Genomic DNA, 20,996 nt, shown 5'->3' with positions numbered 1-20,996 from the left:
TCTTTGAAAAGTGTATGGTGTTACATTTAGTAATTTTCTTTGGGAAACAATGTTCAAAAAGGGATATAAATTTATCAAGAAATATGTTGCATTTATCATTAGCATTTGGCTCATTATATACATCTCCCCAATTAACATTTCTTAAGCTTTCTCTGAAGTGCTCTATATATACCGGGTTGAGCAACCTCACACTTTTACTTAATGGTTTCTGAACTTTACACCCTGTTAGGTTTTGTAAGTTAATCAGTTGTGCATCACGGTTTGGCAATCCATTTACCACAGGGAAAGCATGTTCTGTACAAATACATTACCTATTAGCGCGCTACTGTCTTGAGCTATACGTGTAGGGAAATTGATCACTGATTCTAATTTATATGTTGTTAATAACACCAGAATTACTTAGAAAGTTTACATTGAAATCACCACTGATTAATAATTTCTTCTTTTTGTCTGACAGACAGCATAATAGGGAGTCAAACTTTTTTATGAACAGCTCCCAGTTTCCTAATGGGGACCTGTACACTGTTGCTAATATCAATACTACATTATCTAGCTGAAGTTCACATGCACATACCTCAAAGTGATGTTTTATGAAAATGGCAACTCCTCCTTTATTCATCCTAGATCTACAAGTGTAAGATGCTAAATTATACCCACTTATACTGACACTATCCATTCCCACAGTTACATGGTGTTCAGACAGACAGAGAATATCAATCTCATTTTATTTGTGAGCTCATCGAAACACACTAATTGCTCATCTACTTTATTTTTTATTCCCCTGATATTTTAATGAAGTAAGTTGATGCTGCCCTTAGCTTTACCCCTATTTACTGTACATGAAGTTTCTTTTATTCTATTTATCTTGACTGTCATCTGTGTGGACTTTGGTTTTAACCTAAAAAACCTGTCTGCCTGGACCCATTAACCACAGGGATCACCCCTTGTGTGACTGTGGACCCCGTTACAGTTTCTGCTAATAGAGAAGCTACTGTATTTTTCCCCATCCTATTCAGGTGCAGGCCATGTGTAGTGTATTCCCACCTACCCGTAGCATTTACGGGAACAACATTTATGTGAGATTTTGCCGGTGTCTGGAGCATCCTGTTCAGCTCAGTGTTAACATGCCATACAGCAGTGTTTATCCAGGGCTGATCATGGCACTGAGAGACCTCCTCAAACCCCACATTTATGTGCTCAGTTTCTGCTCCTATTTTATCCAGGTCACTCCTAATATTGTATCTTGGATTCATAGCCAGGCTGTTTCCAGCTCCCCAGTTATAATTACCTGATCTTTCTTCTCAAAGTCCCTGCATAGCTGACCTAAATTTTCTGTCTCCTGGCTAAGACTAGCACTTGGTTTCACAAAACTTGTGACCTGGTACCCTGCACCTAATTTCTCCTGAAGGTGCTGGCTTACACCCCTCCCATGACTGCTGCCTATAAGCAGAATTCTTCTGGTTTAATCCCGACCTGTCTTGTTTTCTTTAAGCTAATATTCTGCTTCAACCTACTTTCAACAACATCTGGATGAGGCCCTTCCTCCACTTCAGATAGCAAGCCAAACTGATTTACTAATTTAATTTCTGGAGTTTTTTCAAGTGTTTCCCTTTTTTGCCTTTCGCTTGCTACCTTTTCCCAGTTCCCAGTCTCTTTTTCCTCCCTTAACCTACATAATTCCAAGTTCGCGTTTTCTAATTCAGCCTTAAGGGCACAAATTTTTGCCTCCTGTTCAGCGTATTTTCTGTCCTTTGTACATAACCTACACTGTCATGGAAGAGCCTCATTTTCTATGCTTGTTTCCTCGCCGCTACATTCGCCCCAGTGAAACCATAACTTACAGTCTACACTGAACACCCCCTCTTTCAAATTTCTATGGCAACCACCTGCATTCATTTGTGTCCATTGTGAGTTCTGACAGACTTCGGCAGTTCCAGCAGGACAATGCGACATCTCACGCATCCAGAATTGGTACAGAGTGGCTCCAGGAATACTCTTCTGAGTTTAAACACTTCCGCTGCCCACCAAGCTCCCCCAGACGTGAAAGTTATTGAGCATATGTGGGATGCCTTTCAACATGCTGTTCAGAAGGGATCTCCACTCTTTGTACTCGCTCCAATTTATGGGCAGCCCTTGAGGATTCATGGTGTCAATTCCCTCCAGCTCTACTTCAGACATCAATTGAGCCCATGCCGCGTTGTGTTGCGGCACTTCTGTGTGGTCGCAGGGGCCCTACACAATATTAGGCACATGTACCAGTTTCTTTGGCTCTTCAGTGTATATTTCAGTTGATTATATGGCCACCTCCAGCTCAAGCACGTGTAATGTCTGTCTGTAACATAACACAAAGCCACATCTGCGTCCAGTAATTTCTCATGCAAGAGATGGAACACAATAGAATAATGTAGGTAAAACATTTGGTGTGCAAGACCCTCCTTAGAAGATGACATTGATATACAATAATATGTATATAATCTCTTTACAGCTGTAGCTTGACAACAATATACAGTATGTGACCCATTGAGTCTGGAAATATTCCTGAATGGGCCACATACTGTTTGTTGTTGACAGGATTGTATTTGTAATATTGTGTATCAATGTGGTCTTGTAAGAAAGGTCTTGGACACCTTATATTTTACCTACATAGATTGTGTTCTGTTTCTAGTATGTGATATTGTGGCTTTGTCTGATGTTTCAAACACACTAGATGTGCTCTATTTGAAGATGACTAGATAATCAGCTGAAACTAGTAATCAGTTAAACTTATGCAGTTGCGACCTTGACTATTAAAAGATTTTGTTTATGTTTTTTCCTTCATAAAAACGTTTTAGATCACGTGTCTCCTCCATGGCTATGCCAGGAATTAACAAAACTCTCACTGAATAGTTCCTTGGGAACACAGTTATTTTCTGGTAACCTGCAGATTGAAAGTCAGTGTTCCATTCTGTACATGTTCCAGTTTATTCAATTTTATGATGCTGCTTTTACAGGGTGTTCAGAATTTCAGTGCCCAAACTAACAGGGATGATGATGAAGGCTAAACCAAATATATTTCGTGAACCAACCCTGTGTCGGAAATGCATGTTGTTGGAGTACTGAGTATGCAGGAGGTTAGTGTGATTGGGAATTAAATGGTGTTAAATTTTTTTCATTGCTTTATTGCTGTTTGTTTAATGATGCTCATTTCAAACATTTGTTGTAATGTAATAGTGATTAAATTACAATAAATGTTCAAAATGAGCAACATTAACCTCAGCACAGAGCCAGTATTGATGTAGCAGGGAATCCCGTGTTCACTGGAAAATGCATTGTGTTCTGTGTTTGTGTGGCTGCTGCAAGAATTTGTGCAACCAATTCTGTCTCTGAGCCAACAGAGCTAGAATACATCTTGGCTTTCACATAGCACCAGAGAAATAAGCTAATGATGCGAGATCTGGGGACTTCGCAGGCCAAAGTGCATGTCACACGGTTCTCCCCATGTGTAGTGCTCTGTATTCACACTGCAATTGAGATGCAGGCACTAATGCTACCTACTGTTTACTTATCCAGTGCTGAAGAGCATGACATATTACGTATCTCAATCTAACATTTGGTGTAGCAATGTTAGACACGACAACATTTATCTGCTCCAATAATGTACGAGAATGGTTTGAAAAGTTCTTGGAATCACCATGAGAGGTCAGTGCTAGTGCAATGAATTGTTTTCGTGATATTCATTGGACAGTTGCCTGTAAACACATGCCACATCAGTGCTCTTGGAAGAGAGCTGTGGCGGTGACATGGCTCTGTTGTTGTTCTCACGTAGTGATTTGCGAAGATGGAAAAAAAAAATCAAGATTCGAGCAGTGATTAAGTACTTTGTAAAGAAAAGTATGAAATTAAATGACATTCATGCCAATTTCCAGAATGCACTGGGGGACTCTGTTCGTTCATATTCAACTGTTTCCTAGTGGGCAGATGAATTTAAATTTGGTCAGGAGAGTTTAGATGATGATCCGCACAGTGGTCAGCCAAGATGTTTCACAACTCCAGAAATCATTGCAAAAATGCACAAAATGTTTGTGGAGGATCACCGATTGTAAGTGTGTGAAATTGCTCACTCTTGACAGATGTCATCTGAAAGGGTATATCACATTTTAACTGAAGAATTAGAAATGAAAAAACTATCTGCAAGGTGGGTGCTGCGACTCCTGACGCTGGATCAGAAACACTTGTGCCATCACCATGGCAAAATTACACAAACTATGGTATGAATTGTTGCCACACCTGCCTTATTCACCTGGTATGGGTCTGTCAGACTTCCATCTCTACCCAGAACTGGAAGTTTTTCTTGGTGGACAAAGATTCATTTCAAAGGAAGAATTGATAGCCGGAGTTGACAACTATTTTGCAGGCCTCCAGGAAACTCATTTTCGAGATGGGATGAAGGCACTGGAACATTGTTGGATCAAGTGCATTAATCTACAATTAGATTACATTTAAAAATAAAAAAAGTTACAGTGATGTAAGTACTTTTTTTCTGTTCTGTTCTGAGACCTTTTTGAAACCACTGTTGTATTATATATGTTTGCTCAGTGCTCAAGCAATATGGCTTTCAGGCATATGGTTACTTTATGACATATATTTGTTTTTGTCTCCTGTATCAGACCTGTTGGTTTGGGCACTGAATTTTTGAATGCCCTGTATAGATGTTCCACTTTATTTAATTTTGTCTTGTAACAGGAACATATTCTGTTGAGAAGCTACGACAAACCTGCACCTACCTGTGAACATTGTCTCAGCATACCATCAGTAGGGAAGCCAAGCGAAACCTATTGTACTTCGACGTGAACCAGGCTGCAATTAAAGTTACTAATCTGTGTTTCGGGAGAAAGTTTTCACACGAAATGAAAGGTTGCAAATTTTGTCCTTAATTAATATATTCTGAAACTTATGTGAACAAGTATCACTGCCAAGCCCGTGCTAGTCATAACAAAGTCACTCACAATCCCTTTCACTCACGTTAGCAAGTTTATGGTGTTGCATTTCCCGAAAACGTAATAGCTACAAAAATACGGATTGTTTTTGATTGAGAATGTTCGCCAAATGTTAAGTCTGTCGGTACCTAATGCAGTCACAGTTTTTAGCCACCGACCTGCTCAATATGCCACGCAGAATTTATGTCTTTTCTCATCACAAAATTCACTTAAAAATTCCGAAATTTCTACACACCCATCGGAATAATTATGCCATCACTTTACCACACTTTTGATGTGTGAAACACTGCTAGATCCGGCAACTTATCATTTCCATCGGAACTACTACTACACACGTCCGAACTGTTTCATGGCTAGGCTCCGACTCAACTCTAGAATAATCTAAGTCTTCTCTACCAGCAGAGAAAGGTGCGCGAAGAATATGGCTTTACCATTGGTCAGTTTACTCAACAGCCAATAGCAAAACAACATTCTCCCGCGTCAGTCCGTGCGTTTCATCAATAACCAATCGCAAAATAATAAACCTAATGACTGCACTTTTTACCGTTTAATTATCTAATATGCTGAAGTTTTGTTCATGCATAAAGTTATTTACTATTGTTATTTATACCTGAATTAACTTTCCCTTTACCATAAACTTGCTTTACAAATCTATTCTACAAAAATCTCCTTTGTCCACATCCATACTTCTTCGAAATGTTCCCACACTAAACACCACTACATAACACGTTAAACTATTATCTCCATATTAACCTTAAACCACACTCACACACCATTCATACTGCTAAAACACATTTATAACATTTTACATACACAAAAAGCCATAATAACACTTTATGAAAATACTAGAACAGTTTATGAAAAACATTCTATTACTTTAGTGCACTCTAGTGGGGACAGTCGAAACAAAATCAGTCCCCTATCCAATATTGTCCTCTATTGGCTGATACATAAACTATGTGTGCATCCAGTCTCGCGTCACTATCTGTCACTATCCAGCTCTGAGACACATCTCCCACTTCACCGCCTCCAAGGCAGGATTGGTATACGGTGCTACGCCTCGAAACACACACACGACTATCTGGCCTATTGTGGTGGGTGGGCAAGTCGGTTATAAAAAAAAATGGATAGGTCACACTTCTATATATTCTCTCTTGTGACTCCAGCTGTAACATTGAAAACACCATTTTTAATACCAAAACCCCATTTTATCATTATTTTCTGACTTCTTATGTATTACATGCTAGTTATAACTGTTTGTCATGTACATGCTGTGCCCAAAAAAATTATTACACAAAACATAAAATCATATGCATTGTAATGCATGAACGTGTGATTACACGCATGTGAAAATCCTGGCCTAATAAAAATATATGAAACTTACAGATTTGAGATTTTATAAAAAGTCTTTGATAGATGACTGTTTTCCTCCTGTAGCCCTCTTCTGTGCTGCAGTATCCCTCTGCTTACACAAACAGATGATATCATCTGGCATTGCTTCCTCCTGCTCACAAACCTGCTGCAGCACTGCCTCAGTTGTCTTGAATCCTTCCGAATGTGGGATGAAATTTCTCCTGTCATCTATAAATTTGCATCTTCCTCTTCTGTGACTTCCCCATGCATCACCATTTTCACAGTATCATTGTCAGTTAGTTCATCAACTTCATTATTTGCCATCCATTTTGTGACACCCTCTGTATCGACATCCTGACAGCCCGGTACATTTTTGAGCAATGAAACAATATCATTGTTTCCATCTTTGACTTCAGTTTAACACTTGGATTCAAAATTAAAGTATCCACTTTCATGGTGTAAAAGAATTTTCCAAGACGTTACAACTGATATGTTTAGAATCTTTTCCCATGCTTCAGCCAACCACCCGAAGACATCTCACAAGTTAGTCCTCTTGAGAATGACTACACAGTCTTCATTATCATCATTCACTGCTATCAACAAACTGAGAAGATGGTGGCGATATTTCTTCTTTAGCATTTCAAGGATCCCCTGGTCCATTGGCTGACAAAGAACAGTCACATTTGGTGGTAAAAGTAATGCTCTTGTATCTCCAGTTCATCACTGGCAGTACATGAAGGTGCATTATCAAGAAGCAGCAGAGCTTTCTTCTATAAATTGTCTTTCAGATATTTCTCTATAGCTAGTAAGAATTTATTTTGGAACCAGATTTTAACGTTTTCTGAATTTGTCGATGCTTTCTTTTGATGAGTTTAATGCAAGGGAAGTGGTTCCTGATTTTCAGGTTTTTGAAATCATCGTACAATATGCGTTAGATGAGTATGTGCCAAGCAAGATCGTAAGAGATGGAAAAGAGCCACCATGGTACAACAACCAAGTTATAAAACTGCTGCGGAAGCAAAGGGAACTTCACAGCAAACGTAAACATAGCCAAAGCCTTGCAGACAAACAAAAATTATGCGAAGCGAAATGTAGTGTAAGGAGGGCTATGTGAGAGGTGTTCAATGAATTCGAAAGTAAAGTTCTATGTACTGACTTGGCAAAAAATCCTAGGAAATTTTTGTCTTATGTCAAAGCAGTAGGTGGATCAAAACAAAATGTCCAGACACTCTGTGACCAAAATAATACTGAAACAGAGGATGACAGACTGAAGGCCGAAATACTAAATGTCTTTTTCCAAAGCTGTTTCACAGAGGAAGACCGCACTGTAGTTCCTTCTCTAGATTGTCGCACAGATGACGAAATGGTAGATATCAAAATAGAAGACAGAGGGATAGAGAAACAACTAAAATCGCTCAAAAGAGGAAAGGCCGCTGGACCTGATGGGATACCATTTCGATTTTACACAGAGTACGCGAAGGAACTTGCCCTCCTTGTTGCAGTGGTGTACCGTAGGTCTCTAGAAGAGCGTAGCGTTCCAAAGGATTGGAAAAGGGCACACATCATCCCCGTTTTCAAGAAGGGACGTCGAACAGATGTGCGGAACTATAGACCTATATCTCTAATGTCCATCAGTTGTAGAATTTTGGAACACATATTATGTTTGAGTATAATGACTTTTCTGGAGACTAGAAATCTACTCTGTAGGAATCAGCATGGGTTTCGAAAAGACGATCGTGTGAAACCCATCTAGCGCTATTCGTCCACGAGACTCAGAGGGCCATAGACACGGGTTCCCAGGTAGATGCCATGTTTCTTGACTTCCGCAAGGTGTTCGATACAGTTCCCCACAGTCGTTTAATGAACAAAGTAAGAGCATATGGACTATCAGACCAATTGTGTGATTGGATTGAAGAGTTCCTAGATAGCAGAACACAGCATGTCATTCTCAATGGAGAGGAGTCTTCCAAAGTAAGAGTGATTTCAGGTGTGCTGCAGGGGAGTGTCGTAGGACCATTGCTATTCACAATATACATAAATGACCTTGTGGATGACATCGGTAGTTCACTGAGGCTTTTTGCGAATGATGCTGTGGTATATCGAGAGGTTGTGACAGTGAAAAATTGTACTGAAATGCAGGAGGATCTGCAGCGAATTGATGCATGGTGCAGGGAATGGCAATTGAATCTCAATGTAGACAAGTGTAATGTGCTGCGAATACATAGAAAGAAAGATCCCTTATCATTTAGCTACAATATAGCAGGTCAGCAACTGGAAGCAGTTAATTCCATAAATTATCTGGGAGTAGGCATTAGGAGTGATTTAAAATGGAATGATCATATAAAGTTGATCGTCGGTAAAGCAGATGCCAGACTGAGATTCATTGGAAGAATCCTAAGGAAATGCAATCCGAAAACAAAGGAAGTATGTTACAGTGTGCTTGTTCGCCCACTGCTTGAATACTGCTCAGCAGTGTGGGATCCGTACCAGATAGGATTGATAGAAGAGATAGAGAAGATCCAACGGAGAGCAGCGCGCTTCGTTACAGGATCATTTAGTAATCGCGAAAGCGTTACGGAGATGACAGATAAACTCCAGTGGAAGACTTTGCAGGAGAGACGCTCAGTAGCTCGGTACGGGCTTTTGTTGAAGTTTCGAGAACATACCTTCACCGAGGAGTCAAGCAGTATATTGCTCCCTCTTACGTATATCTCATGAAGAGACCATGAGGATAAAATCAGAGAGATTAGAGCCCACACAGAGGCATACTGACAATCCTTCTTTCCACGAACAATAAGCGAGACTGGAATAGAAGGGAGAACCGATAGAGGTACTCAAGGTACCCTCCGCCACACACCGTCAGGTGGCTTGCGTAGTATGGATGTAGCTGTACATATAGGCTTCCATGATCTCACTTACAATGAAAGTCTAGGTTTGAAGTAGCCATTTGCATTATTGCAAGGCAGTACGTATGGTAACTTGTTCTTTACTTTTCTTGTATACACGTGGCACAGCTTACTGTTTTGAACAAAGCTTTTCTGTAGGGAGCATCTTGTAATTTAAATCACTCACATCACAATTGTATTACGGTTCACAAAAAATTCCCTCCTCATCAATTAAGTTTGAAAGAAAGTCTTTAAGCATTGGCACAGCCTCTTTATCAGCAGATAATACCTCTCCAGTAATGGCAATCAAGTGAATATCAGATCGTTTTTTCCACTGATCCAACTATCCATCACTCGCAGTAAGTTTTAAATCTTCTGTTTCTATTTGCCACAGAAATTACAATGCTTTTTCCTGCAACATCAGCTCAGTAAATGGACAAACGTTTTCCTCCTAAATGTTCATGTCACAAAAATTGAATTGAATTGAATTTTATTTGATCCTGTAAGATTACATTGTGTACAGTAAATGTACCTGTAATATAGGACATGTCAAAGTAGTAACATTCATTATCACTTATTTTTCTACCCCTTTAGCTTACATTTTTACATAATTGATAATGAATAACAATATATACAAATTTAATGGCATAAGTATTCTGCAACATTGTAAAATTCTTTTTCAATGAGATAGTCTTTAAGTTTCTTTGGAAAGTCATTGTCAAGTACACTATCTTGCAGGTTTTTAGGCAGACTTCTTAGTAATCTGATACCAGAGTACTGGGGTCCTTTTTCTAGCATTGCCACTCGGTGGGATGTGCTCCATACTTCATTCTTCCTTCTTGTATTGTGGGTGTGTACACTAGCATTTGTAATCCAGCAGTCACTACCTTTTGTGATGTACATTATTGTTTTGTATATATACAACGATGAAACAGCTTCTGCACGTTTCAGAGGTCTTTCTTCTTAAAATGGTCCTAATTGCTCTTGTTTGTTTGAGTTTCCCCACACAGTCACTCCATACTGTAAGTATGGTTCGAAAAGTCCATGATACACTGTACACAGAAGGTTCTTGTTTGAATACTGTGATAGCTGCATCATTAAGAATATGGCAGAGCTCAGTTTCTTACAGACATTATTAATATGTTTTTTTTCATTTCAGTTCATTATCCCCAAGAATACCTAAGAATGTAGCAGATTCTACTTCTTCCAGCCTTGTTCCATCAGCCTCTAAATCCATGTCTACAGCCTTCTCCTTGTTTTTAAACACTGCATACATATGTTGGAGAGTACATGTTGAGTCAGTGTTGAAGTCTCCACATATAATAAGGTTTCTCTTCATATTCATTCTCAATAAGCTAGCAATTTTTTTCAAAAAGATGCTAATATTGCCACATGGTGATCTGTACACACAAAACACTCGAAAATCCACTGTCACTATACCAGTAACTTGGAGGTCTTTTTCTGTAGCTATGGGCAATGTAGCAGTTTCACCGTTTACATTCTTTGTGCTGTATGTCACTACCTTCCATTTATATTTATCTTCCAGTATTTGGCTTACTGAGTTTACCAAAACATCAGCGGGAACAGTTGAAATGATGATGTTTTTAAAGTCCGATCGTTCACTCATATTTTCGCGATCTTCTTGCTTTTCTGTTTGATGGTTTTTGCACTCACAGGACTTCTTTTCTTGTATTAATGTATCTTTTTCTTTCTTGATGGTCGAAAGTTCGGTTTTTAATGCCTCAGTGTCACTTTATAATTTCATTTTTTGTATCAACTGCACTTACAAGATTGGCCGTTTCGTCACGTAAACAACCGTGACATGTCCACGGAAAATCATCGCTGATGAATTTTAGATTTACTTTCACACACTTTTCATGTAAGCAGTAGTTGCATTTGTTACACAGAATACCCTTCATCACACGCTTTTCACATTCTCTAAACAAAGAACTGTTCATTTTTTGCCTTTTTAACGAGAGAGAAGCATCACTACACTTTCCTATCGGCACCATCTATAACTTCCTCAACTTCAAACCATGGAAAATCCAGAATGGAATTTAACAATATTACAAAAAGGATAGTTGCTACTCATCATATAGCGGAGATACTGAGTTGCAGGTAGGCACAACAAAAAGACTGTCACAAAATGAGGTTTCCGCCGACAATGCCTTTGTTGAACACACACACACACACACACACACACACACACACACACACACACACACACACACACACAGGTCACACATAGATGACCACAGCTTCCAGCAGCTGAAGCCAGACTATGGGCTGCAGTGCATGAAGGGAGAGGCAGTTGGATGGGCGTAAGGAGGAGGCTGGGTCAGGGAGGGGGAGGGATAGCAGGGTAGGGGTGGGCGACTGTAAAGTACTGCTAGTGGGAGCGTGCAGGGTCGAGTTGGAGAGAGAGTAGGGCAGCTAGGTGCAGTCAGGAGGTTATATGGAGGGCAGAGGATAGAGGGTGGGTAGTGGAAAAGGTAAGAAGTAAAGAGACTGGATGTGTTGATGGAATAGAGGGCTGTGTAGTGCTGAAATGGGAACAGGAAAGGGACTAGATGGGTGGTAAGGACAATGGCCAGTGAAGATTGAGAGGCCAGGAGGGTTACGGAATGTGCAATAAATTGCAAGGAGAGTTCCCACTTGGGCAATTCAGAAAAGGAAGGATCCAGATGGCACAGGCAGTGAAGCAGTCATTAAAATGAAGAATGTCATGTTGGGAAGCACACTTAGCAACAGGGTGGTCCAGTTGTTTCTTGACTACAGCTTGTCAGTGGCCATTCATGCTGCTCTGTGGCTGGACAGCGGGACTTTGGGAAAAAAATGGAAATGATCATATGGCGTCAGTAGCCAGGAGTTCACAGGTGGCAAGTGGGACTTTGGGAGGTGGTGGGTGACTGGAAAGATCAAGTATGGGAGATCTGTTTTTATACAAAGTTGGGAGGATAATTACGGTCCGTAAAGGCCTCATTTAGACACTCGGTATATTTCGAAAGGGGACTACTCGACACTGCAGATGCGATGGAAGGAACTTCTCGGTACGGAATGGGTGGCAGCTGTTGAAGTAGAGGAATTGTTGGTGGTGGTAGGTTTGATATGGACAGAGATACTGGTGTAGCCATCTTTGAGGTGGAGGTCAAAATTGGGGAAGGTGGCTTGTTGGATTGAGTAAGACCAGATGAGTGCCCACCCGGTTAGCTGTGCGGTCTCACGCACTGCTTTACAGGTGGGAAGGTGTGACAGTTCCTAGCACTAATCTGAATGGCAGATTAGTGTCGAGGTCCAGTGTGCCAGCCAGTCTGTAGATGGTTTTTAAGGCGGTTTTCCATCTGCCTTGGCGAATGTGGGATGGTTCCCCTTATTCTGCCTCAGTTACAATATGAGGCGTGTTTTTTTAAGTGAGTGCCATTTTGAAATTGAAAAAAGACGTGCTAAGATATCTCAACAATTTTATTTTTACATGAAAGCCTGTACCTTAATCTAACGTGCTAAGATATCTCAACAATTTTATTTTTACATGAAAGCCTGTACCTTAATCTACACACTGACGCCATTACAGTCTGATTCTTCCTTGTTTATGTTGTGAACTGAGTGTTTAAGATGCCTCCGATAATCGAGAGTCCCACCGACTGTGAAGTACGGGCTGTTATAAGATTCCATAGTACTAAAGGCCTAAAAGCGGTGGATATTCATCGTGAGATCTGTGCAGTTTACGGAGAAAACAATATGAGTGATGGAATGGTAAGAAAGTGGGTGAGAGCATTTAAAGATGGCCGCACAAATGTGCATGATGAACAACGGAGTGGGTGTCCTTCGGTTGTTAATGAAAGTTTGATGCAGGAAATGCACAATAAGGTGAGAGAAAACAGACGCTTCACGATTTCCTCCTTGCGGGATGACTTTCCTAATGTTTCTTGTAGTGTTTTGTGTGGCATTGTGACCGAGCACTTGAATTACCGAAAATTGTGCGCACGTTGGGTACCGAAAATGTTGATGGATGTGCACAAAACCAAATGTTTAGACAGTGCATTGACTTTCCTTGAGTGGTACCACAAGACGGTGATGATTTCTTAAGGCAAATTGTTACACGCAATGAAACATGGGTGGCCTAAGTCGCACCAGAATCAAAGCAACAGTCCATGGAAGTTGAGCAAGGGCATCGTTTTACTGCAAGACAATGCCCATCCGCATTGAATCAGACCAAAGATCTCATCACATCTTTTTGATGGGAAACTCTAGATCATCCTCCGTACAGCCCCGATCTTGCACCAAATGACTACCATCTGTTCCTGCACTTGAAGAAACATCTGGGCAGTCAGCGTCTTCAAGACGATGACGAAGTCAAAGCAGTGGTGATGCAGTGGTTAACAAGTCAGGCAGCAGTCTTCTATGATGAGGGTATTCAAAAACTGGTACAACGTTATGACAAGTGCATCAATATTGATGGAAATTCTGTAGAAAAGTAGATTAAGGTACAAGCTTTCATGCAAAAAAAATTATTGAGATATCTTAGTATGTCTTTTTTAAATTTCAAAACGGTACTTACTTAAAAAACATGCATCATATGTCGACAATTGCTGCGCAAACACTGTCTCCATGTATGCGCACACCATAATTACTCTACCACGCAAACATTTAGGGTTACACTCGTCTGGGTTTGGTGTGGGGTGAGTGGACTGCTGTAGCCTGTTGCGGGGTTGTGAACGACTGAGGGCCATGGCGGGGACAAAGCCTCTCTGTCGTTTCTAGGTCCCCAGTTCAATACAATACAATACAAGACCAGGTGAAGCCAATGGGAGAGAAGGTGTTGAGGTTCTGGGGGTATGTGGATAGGGTGTCGTCACTCTTGATCCAGATCATGAAGATGTCGTCAGTGAATCTGAACCAGGTGAGTGGTTTAGGATTCTGGGTGTTTAAGAAGGATTCCTGTAAAGGGTCCATGAACAGGGTGGCATAGGGTGGTGCCATGCTTGTGCCCATAGCCATACCCCAGATTTGTTTGTAGGTAACGCCTTCAAAGGAATGTAATTGTGGGTGAGTGTATAGTTGCTCATGGCAAGTAGGAAGGAGGTTGTTGGTTTGGAATCTGTCGGGCATTGGGAAAGGTTGTGTTCAATAGTGGTAAGGCCATGGGCATTAGGGATGTTAGTGCAGAGGTAGGTGGCATCAATAGTGATGAGCAGGGCACAGTATGGTAAAGGAACAGGAACCATGGAGAATTGGTGGAGGAAATGTTGGTCTCTTTTAGGTAGGAGGCTAGATTGCGGGTAATAGGCTGAAGGTGTTGGTCTATGAGACCAGAGATTTTCTCAGTGGGGACATAGTAACTGGCCACAATGGGGAATTGTGGGTGGTTGACTTTAGGAAGCATGTAGAAGGTAGGAATGCAGGGAGTTGTAGGGGTGAGGAGAGAGACGGACTCTGGGGAGAGGTTCAGGGATTGGCCTAAGAGACTGTAGATACTTCTGAATTTCTGGAATGGGGCCACTGTGGCAGGGTTTGTAGGTGGACGAATCTGACAGCTGGTGGAGTCCTTCTGCCAGGTAGTATTTGCAGTTCAAAATAACAGTGATGGAGGCTTTATCAGCAGGTGGTATTATAATGTTGGGATCAGTCTTCAATTCAGTGACTCCTTCAGAGCCTGTGCCATCTGGATCCTTGCCACCAATACTGGCTTTTCTGAATTCTGCAATGTATCCTATGTTCCCATAACCCTCCTGGTCTCTCAATCTTCTTTAGTCATTGTCCTTACACAGCTAGTCAGTTCCCTGTTCCCATTTCAGCACTAGAATACCCTCTATTCCACCAACACACACACCCATCTCTTTACTCATCTCCTTTTCCACTACCCCATCTCCCCCCTGCTATCCATCTGAGTGCACCAAGCTGCCCTACCCTCTCTCCACATCGCCCCTGCACGCTCCCACTAGCAGCACTTTACCATTCTCCACCCCTACACTGATATCCCTTTCCCTCCCCACTGCAGCCTCCTCATTACCCCCTTCCGGTTGCCTCTCTCATCATGTGGTGCTGCTCTTAGTCTGGCTTCAACTGCCAGAGACTGTATGTGTGAGATGCATTTGTGTGTGTGAGCTGCATTTGTGTGTGTGTGTGTGTGTGTGTGTGTTCGTGTGTGTGTGTTCGACAAAAACCTTGTTGGGTGAAAGCTCATTTTGTGACAAGTCTTGTTGTGCCTATCTGCAACTGAGCATCTGTGCTGTATGGTCAGTAGCTTTCTCAGCTTCTACATCTACATCTACATCCATACTCCGCAAGCCACCTGACGGTGTGTGGCGGAGGGTACCTTCAGTACCTCTATCGGTTCTCCCTTCTATTCCAGTCTCGTATTGTTCGTGGAAAGAAGGATTGTCGGTATGCCTCTGTGTGGGCTCTAATCTCTCTGATTTTATCCTCATGGTCTCTTCGCGAGATATACGTAGGAGGGAGCAATATACTGCTTGACTCTTCGGTGAAGGTATGTTCTCGAAACTTTGACAAAAGCCCGTACCGAGCTACTGAGCGTCTCTCCTGCAGAGTCTTCCACTGGAGTTTATCTATCATCTCCGTAACGCTTTCACGATTACTAAATGATCCTGTAATGAAGCGCGCTGCGCTCCGTTGGATCTTCTCTATCTCTTCTATCAATCCTATCTGGTACGGATCCCACACTGCTGAGCAGTATTCAAGCAGTGGGCAAACAAGCGTACTGTAACCTACTTCCTTTGTTTTCGGATTGCATTTCCTTAGGATTCTTCCAATGAATCTCAGTCTGGCATCTGCTTTACCGACAATCAACATTATATGATCATTCCATTTTAAATCACTCCTAATGCGACTCCCAGATAATTTATGGTATTAACTGCTTCCAGTTGCTGACATGCTATTTTGTAGCTAAATGATAAAGGATCTATCTTTCTGTGTATTCGCAGCACATTACACTTGTCTACATTGAGATTCAGTTGCCATTCCCTGCACCATGCGTCAATTCGCTGCAGATCCTCCTGCATTTCAGTACAATTTTCCATTGTTACAACCTCTCGATACACCACAGCATCATCTGCAAAAAGCCTCAGTGAACTTCCGATGTCATCCACCAGGTCATTTATGTATATTGTGAATAGCAACGGTCCTATGACACTCCCCTGCGGCACACCTGAAATTACTCTTACTTCGGAAGACTTCTCTCCATTGAGAATGACATGCTGTGTTCTGCTATCTAGGAACTCTTCAATCCAATCACACAATTGGTCTGATAGTCCATATGCTCTTACTTTGTTCATTAAACGACTGTGGGGAACTGTATCGAACGCCTTGCGGAAGTCAAGAAACACGGCATCTACCTGTGAACCCGTGTCTATGGCCCTCTGAGTCTTGTGGACGAATAGCGCGAGCTGGGTTTCACATGACCGTCTTTTTCGAAACCCATGCTGATTCCTACAGAGTAGATTTCTAGTCTCCAGAAAAGTCATTATACTCGAACACAATACGTGTTCCAAAATTCTACAACTGATGGACATTAGAGATATAGGTCTATAGTTCCGCACATCTGTTCGACGTCCCTTCTTGAAAACGGGGATGACCTGTGCCCTTTTCCAATCCTTTGGAACGCTACGCTCTTCTAGGGACCTACGGTACACCGCTGCAAGAAAGGGAGCAAGTTCCTTCGCGTACTCTGTGTAAAATTGAACTGGTATCCCATCAGGTCCAGAGGCCTTTCCTCTTTTGAGCGATTTTAATTGTTTCTCTATCCCTCTGTCGTCTATTTCGATATCTACCATTTTTTCATCTGTGCGACAATCTAGAGAAGGAACTACAGTGCAATCTTCCTCTGTGAAACAACTTTGGAAAAAGACATTTAGTATCTCGGCCTTTAGTCTGTCATCCTCTGTTTCAGTACCATTTTGGTCACAGAGTGTCTGGACATTTTGTTTTGATCCACCTACCGCTTTGACATAAGACCAAAATTTCTTAGGATTTTCTGCCAAGTCAGTACATAGAATTTTACTTTTGAATTCATTGAACGCCTCTCGCATAGCTCTCTTCACACTACTTTTCGCTTCTTTATGTTTACCTTTCAGCATTGTCTTCCTTACTTTTATTCCACTTCCACTAGCCTGGGGAGCACGCCACTTTTCAGTTTCTGCTCAATTTTTCTTCCAGTCTCCAGCAGAACCTTTTACAACACTAACTCCGAAGCAATAGTTTTGGCTGCTACTCCGGAATCCAGTCACATTACAGCACGTAGTTTCTGCTCCATAGTCAATACAAGTTTTTCTTTATCATCCACTTTGGACTCTTTAATTAAAACACAAAGGACTGCACAAAATAATTATTTATCAATGCACACACTTTTGACATCTGATATGTGACTAAAGAAACAAAGAATGCAGGGTTGCCAGCAGAGCTCCTCTCAGCATGTCTTCATCAGTGTTTGTGATCAGTGGAAGAGAGCTTCTAAGTATCATTTGTTGAAGAGTGGTTACGGTAACTTATTCAGTATTAACAATAATGTATAGTTGTGATTCCAGATGTGGTAGAAGCAAAAGAGCTGTATAAAAGATTTTGAAAGTCCACACAGCATTGTAGCTGGTGCCTGCTTGCTAAAGCTTTGGAAAAGTACAGTACATAAAATAAACTAATTCTCGTTTTATCACAGTGAAGTATTATCATGGTATTAATTAAGCAAGCCAGGTAGGACAAAGGCAGGATAGACCCTAGCTGAATAGTTGAGTCTTCTGTACATATATGAATTTTCCCCAGGTGAGCAGTTTTAGATTTAGACAAAAAAAGTTTTCTGTTTTGGTTACTGGGACAGCTACACTCATTTGTGTCTCTTCAGAGTGCTGTTTCCAGAGTTTTTAATAATGATGATTGCACTATGCCCATGGAAATAACAGTCACATTGTACATACTTTATGTAGCTTCTGCTGCTTTGTGTTGTGGCATTCCTTTTTGTCAGCAGCATGTGTACAGCTCAGTACTGTTGATACACTCTATAATACAATGCTGGAAAGTTGTAGTTGGCATACATTCAATGGAATAACTAGAGGTAACCACTCACTTTGTTGCTGAGCTGTAGACAGGCACCTAAACAAAATTGAATTCATAGCTAATCTTTTAGAAAACGTAACTCCATGGAGCTACATAATTTCTTGGAGGTAACAGGTGTGTATGTGTGAAGGCTGGACATTGTCCAAACGCTTAGTCAACATACAGATACAGTCTTGTTTATGTGACTTATTTACCATTCGGTGCTTTAGCTATACTGTGTAGTGAGTGACAGTATTTACTCCTTCCATTGTTTGATGCAGTCTTTGCATGGCTTATACTGCATAACCAAGGCACAAGTTTCTACCCCAGAATTGCAGTAATTCACGTGGTCTAACTTGATTTCCATTTCCTACTAGATTAACTGTGTTATTTGCATCCTTTGACATTGAATTAACTTCCACAGATATATAAGTTTAGCACATAGGTCTGACAGTAATTATACTGATTTTTAAAAGGATAATTTAATGTATGATTCCTTTCTTTCTAGTGTGAATGGCAAGAGGTATTTTGAATGCCAGCCAAAGTATGGAGGATTTGTGAAACCAGTACATGTTACAGTCGGAGACTTCCCAGAGGAAAATTATGATCTGGATGAAGAACTGTAATATATTGGAAACATTCTATTAATTGTGGGAATGCTTGAAACAAGGCTGAAGCACAGTGCACATTTAAAGACACTGTTGTAAATATTTTTTACATTAATGAGCTGTTTTGTTAATTTTTGTTGCTTCCTTTAACTAATCACACTTAATTTAATATTCATGTGCCTAACAAATGACATATTTGTGCACAACACAAAATGTGATATTAAAAATAATTGGAACATTCCACTTACTACTATCTCTGGATTGCTGTTCATTTGCAGCCAGGCTAAGACTTGCAAGAAAAGACATTGAGACTGCTAAATTCGTGTGCTGCCTGATAACTTTTCATTTGTAAAATGCACATTTATTGGTTAATACAGAAAACAAACTCAACTGTGTTTTCAATTTCTTGTGATGCAGTGTTTGAATAATTCATTTTTGATCACAGGGATTGCTGTATGAAGGATTCAAAGGTATAGTGGCAGTGACAACTGAAAGATAAACTTACAATTACTTTGCTGTGTAACAGTAGAATAATGCAGTAACTGAAGATATTTTTCACTGAAATTCATATTATTAACACAATAACAATGATTTTAAAATAAGAAAAGAGCTTCAATGCCACAGGCCATTCATTACTGGTGCCATTATTAATACTATTGTCATTGTAGTTATATATTTATTTGTTTACATGTCAAGTTCTGTAGGACCAAATTGAGGAGCAAATCTCCGAGGTCATGGAATGTGTCAGTACATGAAATTACAACATAAAAGTAATAACAGATAAAAATAAAATGTTGTATGAACCCAAAAAAAGTCAATCTATAAGTTTAAGTAAACACAATCAACAATACAATAAGAATCAGCTAAATTTTTCAAGGAATGTCTCAGCAGAATAGGAGGTGTTAGCCATGAGGAAACTCTTCAGTTTTGATTTGAAAGTGCTTGGATTACTGCTGAGATTTTTGAATTCAAGTGGTAGCTTATGAAAATGGATGCAGCAGTATACTGATGAACACCTTTCTGCACAAGAGTTAAAGGAAGTCTGATCTACAGGTTTGATTTCTGATGAGTATTAACTGAGTGAAATCTGCTTATTCTTGGAAATAAGCTGATATTATTAACAAGAAATGACAGTGATATAAACAAAGATGATGTGACTTGCCAAACGAAAGCGCTGGCATGTCGATAGACACACAAACACAAACATACATACAAAAATTCAAGCTTTCACAACCAACGGTTGCTTTGTCAGGAAAGAGGGAAGGAGAGGGAAAGACGAAAGGATGTGGGTTTTAAGGAAGAGGGTAAGGAGTCATTCCAATCCCGGGAGCAGAAAGATTTACCTTAGGGGGGAAAAAAAGGACAGGTATACACTCGCACACACACACATATCCATCTGCACATACACAGACACACGCAGACATTTGTAAAGGCCTTTACAAATGTAAAGAGAGAGAGAGGCCAATGTCAGAATAGTGAAACAGGGGTCGACAAGAGATTCGGGAACTTACACCATTTATTGCCCGAACTGCCAGTTTCTGAGTCAAAAATATCCTTTTAGAATGGGAAGAGTTATCCCAAAATATAATACAATATGACATAAGCGATTGAAAATAACCAAAGTAGACTAATTTTCATGTTGAATTATCACTCACTTCAGATACCGTTCAAATAGTAAAACTGGCAACATTAAGTCTTAGAACATGATCCTGAATGTGGGTTTTCCATAACAGTTTACTATCTATCGAAACGCCTAGAAATTTGATCTGTTCAGTCTCACTAATCATATGCCCATTCTGTGAAATTGAAATGTCAGGTTTTGTTCAATTGTTTGTTAGAAACTGTAAAAGTTGAATCTTACTGTGATTTAGTGTTAGTTTATTTTCTACAAGCCTTGAACTCAGGTCATGATGTACACTAATTGAAACCAACCCAATGTTGCACTCAACATCCTTTACTACCAAGCTAGTATCACCAGCAAACAGAAATATTTTAGAGTTACCCGTAATACTAGAGGGCATATCATTTATATAAATAAGGAACAGGAGTTTCCCCAACACTGATCCCTGGGGCATCCCCACTTGACCGTATCCCACTCAGACCCCACATCACAGCCATTCTCAACATTGTGA

At 40.5% G+C, this 20,996-nt stretch overlaps 1 protein-coding gene across 1 annotated transcript in view; it reads left to right on the top strand.

Moving 5' to 3' along the window:
* Positions 1-19,254, top strand: part of LOC126094516 (tubulin-folding cofactor B) — a 74,472-nt gene extending 55,218 nt beyond the window's left edge. Inside the window, exon 6 of the mRNA XM_049908929.1 lies at positions 18,765-19,254. Coding sequence (XP_049764886.1) covers positions 18,765-18,882 — 118 coding nt within the window. The 3' untranslated portion in view covers positions 18,883-19,254. The remainder of the gene's footprint in view (positions 1-18,764) is intronic.
* Positions 19,255-20,996: the final 1,742 nt, after the last annotated feature.

Source organism: Schistocerca cancellata, chromosome 8 (genome assembly GCF_023864275.1).
Source record: "Schistocerca cancellata isolate TAMUIC-IGC-003103 chromosome 8, iqSchCanc2.1, whole genome shotgun sequence".
NCBI classification, from domain to species: Eukaryota; Metazoa; Arthropoda; class Insecta; order Orthoptera; family Acrididae; genus Schistocerca; species Schistocerca cancellata.
Note: the sequence above shows the minus strand (reverse complement) of the source record. Positions and strands in the feature narration are given on the sequence as shown.